Below are 12,621 nucleotides of genomic sequence, written 5' to 3' on the forward strand. Positions count from 1 at the left end.
ATATAAGGGGAAGCTGTAGAAGGGTGGAGCTTAGGGCTATATAAGGGGGAGCTGTAGAAGGGTGGAGCTTAGGGCTATATAAGGGGAAGCTGTAGAAGGGTGGAGCTTAGGGCTATATAAGGGGAAGCTGTAGAAGGGTGGAGCTTAGGGCTATATAAGGGGAAGCTGTAGAAGGGTGGAGCTTAGGGCTATATAAGCGGGAGCTATACAAAGGTAAAGCTTAGGCTATATATGGAGGTGTTCTATAAAGTTGGAGCCAAGGAATACATAAAAGGGTGCTTTATAAAAGGGTGGAGCTTAGGGTTATAGAAGAGGGAACCATATAAGGGTGGAGCTATATAAGGGTGGACCTTAGGGCTACATATAAATATTATATATTAAAAAAAAAGTTAAGTGACATCCACCCAGTGAGGTACGGCTCTGCCTGAATACCCAACCCCACCCACCCTTCCCACAGAAACACCAATCCCCCCACCCACAACCCCTTTGGCGGCCATCTATTGCCACTTAACCCGAACACCCATCACTGCGCCATCTCCGCACTCACCCTCCACAGCCGCACCAGGATCCAGTTTGTTTGGGCCCACGGCCTCTGTTCATATGGCGCCAGCAGACTCTTCATCATACAGATCTGTCTGCAGGGAAAAGAGGAACTCCGCTAAGAACTGATCTATAACTGGTCCCATACCATAGGAAAGAACAGATTTGTGACCCAATCTCTGCCAAGCAAATGTGGGAGGATTTTTTTTTTTTAAAGAGAGGACTAGGCCCTGTGCACAAGAAATCCAACCACTCTGAATTCCAGACAAACAGCAAAATATACGGAAAAATATACGGGGACCCGTATTAATCTCAAGATTGTTCATCCGGTCTGGAGATTTACACAGCCTTGCCACAAAGCACAGACCTGGTCTGACAATTTAAGACCACCTAGTATTTCTCGGCTTCAGTTTAGTAACAGTTACAGGTCTAGTCCCTCCCCCAGCCTGTGATTGGACAGTAAAGAGAGAAGCAGCAGACTAATGGGCTCATCTCTCTGTCAATCCCCTCCTAGCTCCATGTTCCTTATGAGCACTGTAGCAAAACTGGTTGGCTCCATGTGCGGCTTCTCCCTGCCCTAATCTGAGCTCTGCTGTACCGGTGTGCCGCTTCTCCCTGCCCTAATCTGAGCTCTGTTGTACCGGTGTGCCGCTTCTCCCTTCCCTAATCTGAGCTCTGTTGTACCGGTGTGCCGCTTCTTCCTGCCCCAATCTGAGCTCTGTTGTACCGGTGTGCCGCTTCTCCCTTCCCTAATCTGAGCTCTGTTGTACCCGTGTGCCGCTTCTCCCTTCCCTAATCTGAGCTCTGCTGTACCGGTGTTCCGCTTCTCCCTGCCCTAATCTGAGCTCTGCTGTACCGGTGTGCCGCTTCTCCCTGCCCTAATCTGAGCTCTGCTGTACCGGTGTCCCACTTCTGCCTTGCCCAATCTGAGCTCTGTTGTACCGGTGTGCCGCTTCTCCCTTCCCTAATCTGAGCTCTGTTGTCCCGCTTCTCTCTTTCCTAATCTGAGCTCTGTTGTACCAGTGTCCCGCTTCTGCCTTGCCCAATCTGAGCTCTGTTGTACCGGTGTGCCGCTTCTCTCTTCCCTAATCTGAGCTCTGTTGTACCGGTGTCCCGCTTCTCTCTTTCCTAATCTGAGCTCTGTTGTACCAGTGTCCCGCTTCTGCCTTGCCCAATCTGAGCTCTGTTGTACCGGTGTGCCGCTTCTCCCTTCCCTAATCTGAGCTCTGCTGTGCCGCTTCTCCCTTCCCTAATCTGAGCTCTGTTGTACCGGTGTGCTGCTTCTCCCTTTAAGGAGTTCCTTAAAGTTCTTGACACTTTCTGGCAGTCATGCAACTCCTAGTCGCTGCACATATTGCCTGCTGAGACTTGTAGTTCCACAACAGCTGGGCAGTCACAAAGCGTATAAAGCCTTAGATGCATGGGATCGCAGTATCACCCAAATACTAATATCAGGCTGTCTCCCTTTTAATACACCCGTGTGTGTGATTTATAAAGAAAGCAACTCACTGTTCTTTGGAGATCCTCTCCACGGCGCGGAGGGAATGGGGGTAACAGACGTAGCTGGCCAGCGCCTGCATGAGGGAGTCTTTGATGTCTGTGTGATAAAGAACATGAGAGAAGTGAGGATACAGATAGCAAAACTGGAGGAATGAGACACCATTCCAATAAACTCTGAGAGGTCAGTAACAACCGATTAAAGCGCAAGGTCTGCCTGCCCCTTTAAAAATTAAAAGTCGGCAGCTACACACATGGGCGTCCGCTCCATAGGGCAAGGGGGGGCAATTGACCCCCCCCCCCTGGAAAAATCGAGAAGGGCCGGATGTCACACAGGCACAGCGAGCAGAGTGAAGCCGCCTCCCCCACCTGCTGTGACTGATGGCTGATCTAAGGTACTGAATGGGATGGGGGAGGGGGGTCCGTCTGTGCTCAAGGAGGGGGGGGGGGGGTTTGGTGAATGGGGGGTCCATCTGTGCTGAAGGGGGGGGTCCATCTGTGCTGAAGGGGGGGGTCCATCTGTGCTGAAGGGGGGGTCCATCTGTGCTAAAGGGGAGGTCCATCTGTGCTAAAGGGGAGGTCCATCTGTGCTAAAGGGGAGGTCCATCTGTGCTAAAGGGGAGGTCCATCTGTGCTAAAGGGGAGGTCCATCTGTGCTAAAGGGAAGGTCCATCTGTGCTAAAGGGGAGGTCCATCTGTGCTAAAGGGAGGTCCATCTGTGCTAAAGGGGAGGTCCATCTGTGCTAAAGGGGAGGTCCATCTGTGCTAAAGGGGAGGTCCATCTGTGCTAAAGGGGAGGTCCATCTGTGCTAAAGGGGGGGTCCATCTGTGCTGAAGGGGGTGCATCTGTGCTGAAGGGGGTGCATCTGTGCTGAAGGGGGTGCATCTGTGCTGAAGGGGGTGCATCTGTGCTGAAGGGGGTGCATCTGTGCTGAAGGGGGGTCTGTGCGGAATGGGGGTCTGTGCGGAATGGGGGGGGGTCTGTGCAGATAGAAGGGGTCTGTGCAGATAGAAGGGGGTCTGTGCAGATAGAAGGGGTCTGTGCAGATAGAAGGGGTCTGTGCAGATAGAAGGGGTCTGTGCAGATAGAAGGGGGTCTGTGCAGATAGAAGGGGTCTGTGCAGAATGGGGGGTCCATCTGTGCTGAATGAAGGGGTCTGTGCAGAATAAGGGGTCTGCGCAAAATTGAAGGGGTCTGTGCAGAATGGACAGGTCTGTGCTGAAGGGGGGGGGGTCCATCTGTTCTGAAGGCAGGTCTGTACATTCTCTAGGCTATATTTATATGGGCATGGAGTGAAGCTGAATTATCTCAAGAGCTATTTCACACTGCCAGCTGCCCGCGTTATCGGTAAAGCGCCGCTAAAAAGTGGTGCTTTACCATCGTTTTAGCTGCGCTATTTGGCCGCTAGCGGGGCGCTTTTAACGAGTTTGAAGAAAGGGTTAAATGTGACTGTGTATCGCCGCTGCTGAAGCGCCACCCCCCCCCCTGAAAAAATTTCAGCGGACGCCCATGGCAGCTGCTGTCTTTATTATATATATATATATATATATATATATATATATATATATATATACACATATACACACACAGTGTGCATAGACCTAAAAGTTTGGTAAATCCAAAGTTGACGGTAAATGTACAGCCGGATTGTAGTGCGTTTTGTGACCCTAACACAGTATTGGCCCCTAATGAACCAGAAAGGAATCCAGCAACAAGGTTTCCTTCTGTGATGACCCCCCCCCCCCCCCCCCCCCCACAAAGTAAGACCAACAGTTGGAAGTCCTCCTTTCCTCTGCGAGTTATCAATCCCCATTTATTATCCAAACAATTTACATTCAGAGTTCTAGGAGCCGCGGCGCATGCACACTCACCTGTCCCCACAATACGTGAATCAGCAAAGTGTTTGGCCAATATGGCGGCCAGTCGAGTCAGCGTATCTTCATAACCTGGTAAGACAGAGAAATATTCATAGTCATGGAAACTGGAAAAAAAAAATATATAATAAAAAGGAAATCTCCCTGTGACCTGCTCCTTCCAGGACGAGCGTTATCGGTTACAGCCGAAACCCCCACCCAATGCCTGACCGCCATCAACAGCGCTAGTTCCTCCACCCCAAAATTGCTCATTCATGTTTTTATGGACTAAAGCTTCATACACACGATTCGGACTTCCAACGGACTTTCCCGTGGATTTTGCACCGAAGGGCGTTGCCCGTGAACTTGGCAGGACTTTTTTTTCAGCCAACATTCACCAAATCAGCTTTTTACCGCCACCCTTTGGTCAACTTCAGTATTGTTCAATAATTTTTTATTAACAATAATAAAGAGTAAAGGACATGTGTTAATCACACAAACCATAGTAACGTGAGAAAGCAAAGTTAAACAGCGACAAAACTGTCCGTAAGTCGTACGCAGACGACTGACCAAAAAGTAAACTAAAACCAAACAGAATAAAACACACAGTCATCTGAGAAGACCTAATCATTGAGGATAGTGTAGTGATATCTAACACCTTAGACCCAAACCCACTTGGCGACAGCTAAAACTGTCCCATTTACAAAAAGAGAAAACTAAAACTATTGTTGTCCGATCTTTTGCATTGCTTCTGAGCATGCGTGTTTGTACTTTGGACTTAAGCGGAGCTCCGCTGAAAAAAAAATATTAAAAGCCAGCAGCTACAAATACTGCAGCTGCTGACTTTTAATATTAGGACACTTACCTGTCCAGGCGCCATCCGCAGCAGAGGACGAGCGATCGCTCGTCACCCTTTTCTGCCCCCCCCCCCCCCCATCCTCGGTAAGGGGACCAGGAAGTGAAGCGCTCCGGCTTCACTGCCCAGTTCCCTACGGCGCATTCGCGAGTCGCGCTACGCCTGACGATTGGCTCCCGCTGTGTACGGGGAGCCAAGTGTTCCCCAGAACACAACAGGGGGGGGGGGGGGGGGTGACGTCCCGCCCGCAGTCTGCCCCGAGACTGTGTGGCCGGAAGTGGGTGCAAATACCTGTCTTTAGACAGGTATCTGCACCCCCCTCCCCCCTGAAATGTGTCAAATGTGACACCGAGGGGGGGAGGGTTCCGATCAGCGGGAGTTCCACTGTCTTTGGACAGGTATCTGCACCCCCCCTGAAAGGTGTCAAATGTGACACCAGGAGGGAGGGAGGGTTTCCGATCAGTGGGAGTTCCACTTTAGGGGTGGAGCTCCGCTTTAAGTCCGATGGACTTCTGTACACACGATCGGATTTTGTTCCATCGGACCATTTGTTGCCGGAAAGTTGTCCGTTTGCACAGCGAATACTTGACCGATCAAAAACTGAAAAAGTTTGTCCGATGGAACGTAAACACGGTCAGATTTTCCGTAAAAATCCTTGTCCGTCGGAGGTTTGTTGTCAAAAAGTCAGATCGTGTTTTATGGGCCTTTAGAACTGGAACGACCATTAAAGTTCATCTAAAGGCCGGTGTCCCAATAATTTTGACAATAGAGAGTGTGTGCGTGTATATATATTATATATATATATATATTAATATATATATATATATATATATATATATCTATCACTCCACCCACCTTTTTTTTCCAGATGGGTATAAAAAAAAATAGCCACAGCCTTCTTCTAATAAGACTCACTCCACACCCCCACTGCCCATCACCATGCATATCAATGATGCCGCTCTGGGTGGTACCTGGAAGCTCCTCCATGCTGCTGACAGGGCTGAAGTAGTTTTTAAGGGCGTTGTAGCTGTTCATGGCCACATTCAGATAGTACTCCGGCATGAAGGCGAAGAGAGATCCGGTCCGATCGGCATGCTCTATACTGCGCAGACACACTTGTAGGAGCCAGTATATATCCTCCATCTTCTCCTACAAGAGGAACATCAAATGACAATGAGGTGACCAATCCAATACGTAAAATCAACCGGGTACATTTTATTCTTTAGAGTGTAAGCTCCATGAGCCGGGGCCTCCTATTCTTTCAGTATTGAACTGTATTCTAATTGTACCATCCCCCTTTTTATTGTAAAGCGCTGCGTAAACTGTGGGCGCTATAAAAGTCATGTATAATAATAATAATAATATTCTTGTGTAGAAAAACATTGGGCTAGATTCAGAAAGATAAGCGTATCTTTCTGCGGGCGCAACGTATCTCAGATACGTTACGCCGCCGTAAATTAGGGCGCAAGTTCCGTATTCAGAAAGAACTTGCGCCCTTAGTTACGGCGGCGTAACGTATGTGGGCCGGCGTAAGCCCACCTAATTCAAATGGGGATGATGTGGGCGTGTTTTATTTAAATTAATGGTGATCCCACGTATTTTACGAACGGCGCATGTACGTCACCGCGTTCTTGACAGTGGGAATTTCCGACAAGATTTGTGTGACCGTGTGTATACCGTGTGACCGTGTGTATACAACACAATATCCCAGGTACTCTTACTCCTCGGAGACCTGAAAACATATCCCAGGTACTCTTACTCCTCGGAGACCTGAAAACATATCCCAGGTACTCTTACTCCTCGGAGACCTGAAAACATATCCCAGGTACTCTTACTCCTCGGAGACCTGAAAACATATCCCAGGAACCCTTACTCCTCCGAGACCTGAAAACATATCCCAGGAACTCTTACTCCTCGGAGACCGAAAAACATATCCCAGGAACTCTTTCTCCTTGGAAACCTGAAAACATATCCCAGGATCTCCTACTCCTTATGGACCTGGAAACATAGTATCCTAGATACTCCTTGGAGACCTGCACCTCAACTTCTTGAAAACCTGAAAACATATCACATTTCACTCCTTGGGGACCTAGAAAAATAACCCACTAGCTTCTTCAACCCTTTGAGGCTTGAAAAAATATCACAGAAGCTCCTCAAGTCCTTGAAGGCCCAGTAACATATCCCAGGAAATCCTTCACTTCTAGGAGACGTGGGAGAATATCCCAGGAGCTCCTTTACTCCTTGGAGACCTGGTTTAATAGCCTAGGACAGTGATGGCGAACCTTGGCACCCCAGATGTTTTGGAACTACCTTTTCCATGATGCTCATGCACTCTGCAGTGTAGTCGAGCATCATGGGAAATGTAGTTCCAAACACCTGGGGCGCCAAAGGTTCGCCATCACTGGCCTAGGGGTCCTTACAGAGGCCATGGTGGCAGTTTCCTTGGTTGCAAACTTTAGGGTTAGTTCCGCTTTAATATTATTTTTACCCTTGTGACAACTTCCCACCTGAAAATAATTGTCACTTTTTTAAAACATAGAAACCTCTTTCTGGTGTGCTAGTGAATTAAGCCTACTGTCATCATCTTGGGGTTGTCTCTAAAGAACTTTATTCTTTTTCCTAAAACAGATGACACAGATTCCACAATGGTGGGGTTGGGACAAATACCTTGGAGTAAATAGTGACATTTATCCAGGCAAAGCCGCCGGCCAGATGATTCAGCTTCTCCGAGTGTACAGACTTGCTGGCTTTTTATTAGTTCTTCCATGACGTCTGGCCTCTGGAACAGTAAGAAGGCAGAAAATTACGTACAGGCTGTAACCCATCACTTTTCCCTCACTAACCTGCAACTGGGAATCCAGGGAGACCATATACAGAATGAGAGGGGCTCGCTGTGTATGAAATTGTAAGCCCCCGGGGATTTTATCCACTAGAGAGCGCACTATAGACGTCCACTGCGCGGCTCTCAACTGCCGGTTGGACCTCCTTTTAGGTGCTTTCCCGCGAGCGCCGCTGGGGGCGCACAGCGGGGAAACACTGTGCCCGGCGGCATCGCTGAGATGCCGATGCGCGTGCCTGGCGGCCGCGATGCCCGCCACGTACCCGCGATCGGCGGTGACAGCAGGGACGTGGAGCTCTGTGTGTAAACACAGAGCTCCACCTCCTGTCAGGGAGAGAGGAGACCGATGCGGTGTCCCTAGTACATAGGGACACCGCATCGGTCACCTCCCCCAGTCGGATAAGCTGTCTTGGGTTGGTGGAATGGAATTTCGTAAACTGTGTTAACCGCTGACCGTTACAGATCCCCTCCAGCAACAATATATGCCCCTAGCACCCAGGATCAATAGACTCTCCAGCACACCCAGCACCTCTTTCCATTACATACATTCGGTATGGGAGGTGCCGGAGCGGCGTCCCCCCCCCCCCCCCCCCCCCCCCCGTGTTCCTGCTGAAAAAAAAGCCCTGGTTATTAGTAATAAGGAGTACATAGTAATAAATATTAGAGTGTACAATGGATTCAATGGCAAAAGGTTGAGGAAATTTAGCGAATCTCCAGATTAGGAAAGTTTTATGCAGCGATTACGAGGGCAAGCCGATTCTTGACCATGAGAGCCTTCTATCAATACTGTTCACATTTCTAATCCTTATCCCTTTAACAACTTCCCGACCGCCGCATGTATGTATACGTCCACAGAATGGCATGTACAGGCAAATGGGCGTACAGGTACGTCCTTGCCTTTCCGCGGGTCGGGGGTCCGATCGGGACCCCCCCCCGCTATATGCGGCAGTCGGATTCCCGCGGGGAGCGATCCGGGACGACGGCGCGGCTATTCGTTTCTAGCCACCTCATCGCGATCGCTCCCCGTGCTTCACTGTGGCGGCTGCATCGATCGAGTGATCCCTTTTATAGGGAGACTCGGATCGATGACGTCAGTCCTACAGCCACACCCCCCTACAGTTGTAAACACACACTAGGTGAACCCTAACTCCTACAGCGCCCCCTGTGGTTAACTCCCAAACTGCAACTGTCATTTTCACAATAAACAATGCAATTTAAATGCATTTTTTGCTGTGAAAATGACAATGGTCCCAAAAATGTGTCAAAATTGTCCAAAGTGTCCGCCATAATGCCGCAGTCACGAAAAAAAATCGCTGATCGCCGCCATTAGTAGTAAAAAAAAAAAAAAAATAAAATATTAAAAATGCAAAAAAACTATCCCCTATTTTGTAAACGCTATAAATTTTGCGCAAACCAATCGATAAACGCTTATTGCGATATTTTTTTTACCAAAAATAGGTAGAAGAACACGTATCGGCCTAAACTGAGGAAAAAAAAAAATTTGTATTATATGTTTTTTGGGGGATATTTATTATGGCAAAAAGTAAAAAATATTGCATTTTTTTCAAAATTGTCGCTCTATTTTGTTTATAGCGCAAAAAATAAAAACCGCAGAGGTGATCAAATACCACCAAAAGAATGCTCTATTTGTGGGGAAAAAAGGACGCCAATTTTGTTTGGGAGCCACGTTGCACGACCGCGCAATTGTCTGTTAAAGCGACGCAGTGCCGAATTGTAAAAACGCCTTTGGGCATTTAGCAGCATATTGGTCCGGGGGTTAAGTGGTTAAATATTACTGCTGGTGAGCAACGTTGGTCTGTGTATTGGCAGGTTGTGTGTCTATGGAAAGTTGCAGGGAGATACTGGAGAGAGGGGGGGGGGGGGCGATTAACGTGTATAGGGAGACACATGGCTAGGTGGCCATGTCAGGTAGGCTGTGTGCCCCCCTGTGATTTCTAAATGGCGGCCCTAGGTCCCATGCTTACCCTCTTTGGACAGCGTTTAATTTTTTCCTCTGTGTCCTTCAATGCCAGGGCGTATTTCATTCCACATCATTCCGAGACGGCCGACCATTCTGCAGAGACACAAAGTGCACAATGTGGAGTCGGTTCTCAACATTCCGGCATATTGATATTGCCAACTTTTTTTTTTTTTTTTTTTAATCTGCGGAAGTTCATATCTGGCTATAGAGCATAGGTGTGCGCAGCCTATTGCATTAGGGTGTGCACCCCAAAGCGCAACATATTTGCATGTGTATATACAGTATATACTGATGGTGTCAGTAGGGCAGTGGGCAGTGTCAGTAGTTTTTTTATTTTTATTATATATTTACTTTATTTTAGGAGGCCCCATTAGGAAGCTTGGTGGAATATCAGGGGTCTATTTCTGTGCGTTACTGCATGTTTAACGACAGTATATTCCAGTGTGTTACTGCACATTTTAATGCAGCATATTTCTGTGCATTAGTGCACGTTTAAGTGTATATTTCAGTTGTGTTATGTGCCGTTTAATGCAGTATTTTTCGGTTGCATTAGTGCAGGTTTAACAGTAGTATTCGGGGCAATCTGCACCACACAGGGTAATTAGGGTGTGCCCAGGCACACCCTGTGCCCACGCCTATGCAATAGAGCATGGGTTGCACTGCTCAAACCAGTGGCCCTCCAGCTGTTGCGGAAATACAAGTCGCATGAGGCATTGCAAGGCTGACAGGTACAAGAATGACTCGCAGAGGCATGATGGGACCTTGGAGTTTTCACAACAGCTGGCGGGCCAGAGGTTGAGCATTCATTGCTATAGAGCAGGGATATGCAATAAGCGACCTCCAGCTGTTGCAGAACAACAAGTCCCATGAGGCATAGCAAGACTGACAGCCACCAGCATGACACCCAGAGGCAGGGCATGATGGGAATTGTAATTTTGCAACAGCTGGAGGTCCACTAATTGCATATCCTTGCAGTGATGGCGAACCCTGGCACCCCAGATGTTTTGGAACCTACATTTCCCATAATGCTCTTGCATTCTACAGTGTAGTTCAGCATCATGGGAAATGTAGTTCCAAAACATCTGGGGTGCCAAGGTTCACCATCACTGCTATAGAGGATCATTGGACCATTCTGCCTAAAGCCTCAAAATACGATCGGACGTCCATCGGACTTTTCCATAGATTTTGGTCCGAAGGGGTGTTGAGCTATGAACTCGGTATGCATACACACGGCAGAACATTTTCAGCCAACAAACACGAACGTAGTGAACGAAATAGACATACCACGTGGTTTTTCAGCTCTTTAACGCCACCCTTTGGGCAAACTTCTGCTATTGTTTGTCTGATCTTTAGCATTGGTTCTGAGCATGCGGGTTTGTACTTTGGACTTTAGTCGATGGACTTGTGCACACACGATTGGATTAGCCTCCATCGGACATTTGTTGCCGAAAAAAATCGAGAGCATTCACACCGCACATTAGTCCGATGAAAAGCGAGAAAACGATTGTCCGATGGAGCATAACACGCGACGGTCGGATTGTTCGTATCAAACACGTCCGTCTGACATTTGTTAACAAGTCCGACGGTGTGTATAGATCTTTTACACTGGCTGGGCAGAACGGTCCATTCGTCTGGTAGACTTTGCTTCAGCTCAGGGCTGGGAACGTTTCTGCTCCATTGGTGCAAACACTGAGAGCGAACGCGCCAAGTCCCATCCACAGACAGATCGGTGCTCACCTTGCCGAGCTGCTGGTGTACGCTGAGGTTGTACATCATGACCACCCCGTCAGGCATCTCCAGGAGAGAGTTCTCTGTGATGGGAATATCGGGCTCTTCCGGAGGGTCTTCCCACCAGCAGACCCTCATTGCCATGATGACCTTCAACTGTAACAAAGCATAGCGGGTCTCTTGAACTGTCAATACCGATTCAGAACAACCAACTGGATTCAAATCAAAATTAGACAGCAACAGATGCAGAACGTAAAAGGAAAATGTGACTGAGGACCTGCAATAATATATATTTTTTTTAACAAAAGATGCTTTGATAAATAAGGCCCAGTGTGCCAAAATCTTCACTGAATATAAACCTCAATTAACCGATTAACGACCGCCGCATGTATATATACGTCCACAGAATGGCACGTACAGGCATATGGGCGTACAGGTACGTCCTGCCTTTCCGCGGGTCGGGGGTCCGATCAGGACCCCCCCCCCCCCCCGCGACGGTCGGATACCCGCGGGGAGCGATCCGGGACGAGGGCGCGGCTACTCGTTTTAGCCGCCCCTCCGCGATCGCTCCCCGGAGCTGAAGAACGGGGAGAGCCGTATGTAAACATGGCTTCCCCGTGCTTCACTGTGGCGGCTGCATCGATCCAGTGATCCCTTTTATAGGAGACTCGATCGATGACGTCAGTCCTACAGCCACACCCCCCTACAGTTGTAAACACACACTAGGTGAACCCTAACTCCTACAGTGCCCCCTGTGGTTAACTCCCAAACTGCAACTGTCATTTTCACAATAACAATGCAATTTTAAATGCATTTTTTGCTGTGAAAATGACAATGGTCCCAAAAATGTGTCCAAATTGTCCGCCATAATGTCGCAGTCACGAAAAAAAAAAAAAAAACGCTGATCGCTGCCATTAGTAGTAAAAAAAAAAAGAATTAATAAAAATGCAATAAAACTATCACCTATTTTGTAAACGCTATAAATTTTGCGCAAACCAATCGATAAACGCTTATTGCGATTTTTTTTTACCAAAAATAGGTAGAAGAATACGTATCGGCCTAAACTGAGGAAAAAAATTTTTTATATATGTTTTTGGGGGATATTTATATAGCAAAAAGTTAAAAATATTGAATTTTTTTCAAAATTGTCGCTCTATTTTTGTTTATAGCGCAAAAAATAAAAACCGCAGAGGTGAGCAAATACCACCAAAAGAAAGCTCTATTTGTGGGGAAAAAAAGACGCCAATTTTGTTTGGGAGCCACGTCGCACGATCCCGCGCAATTGTCTGTTAAAGCGACGCAGTGCCGAATCGCAAAACCTGGCCT

General features: G+C 47.9%; 1 protein-coding gene across 1 annotated transcript in view; it reads right to left on the reverse strand.

Annotated features, from left to right (window-relative positions):
* RNF123 (ring finger protein 123) overlaps positions 1–12,621 on the reverse strand; it is an 85,876-nt gene that overhangs the window by 41,442 nt on the left and 31,813 nt on the right. Inside the window, 9 exon segments of the mRNA XM_040358802.1 lie at positions 548–635; positions 2,050–2,137; positions 3,910–3,984; positions 5,719–5,896; positions 7,415–7,483; positions 7,485–7,526; positions 9,572–9,627; positions 11,286–11,409; positions 11,411–11,451. Coding sequence (XP_040214736.1) covers positions 548–635; positions 2,050–2,137; positions 3,910–3,984; positions 5,719–5,896; positions 7,415–7,483; positions 7,485–7,526; positions 9,572–9,627; positions 11,286–11,409; positions 11,411–11,451 — 761 coding nt within the window.

Source organism: Rana temporaria, chromosome 7, assembly GCF_905171775.1.
Source record: "Rana temporaria chromosome 7, aRanTem1.1, whole genome shotgun sequence".
In the NCBI taxonomy this organism is placed as follows: Eukaryota; Metazoa; Chordata; class Amphibia; order Anura; family Ranidae; genus Rana; species Rana temporaria.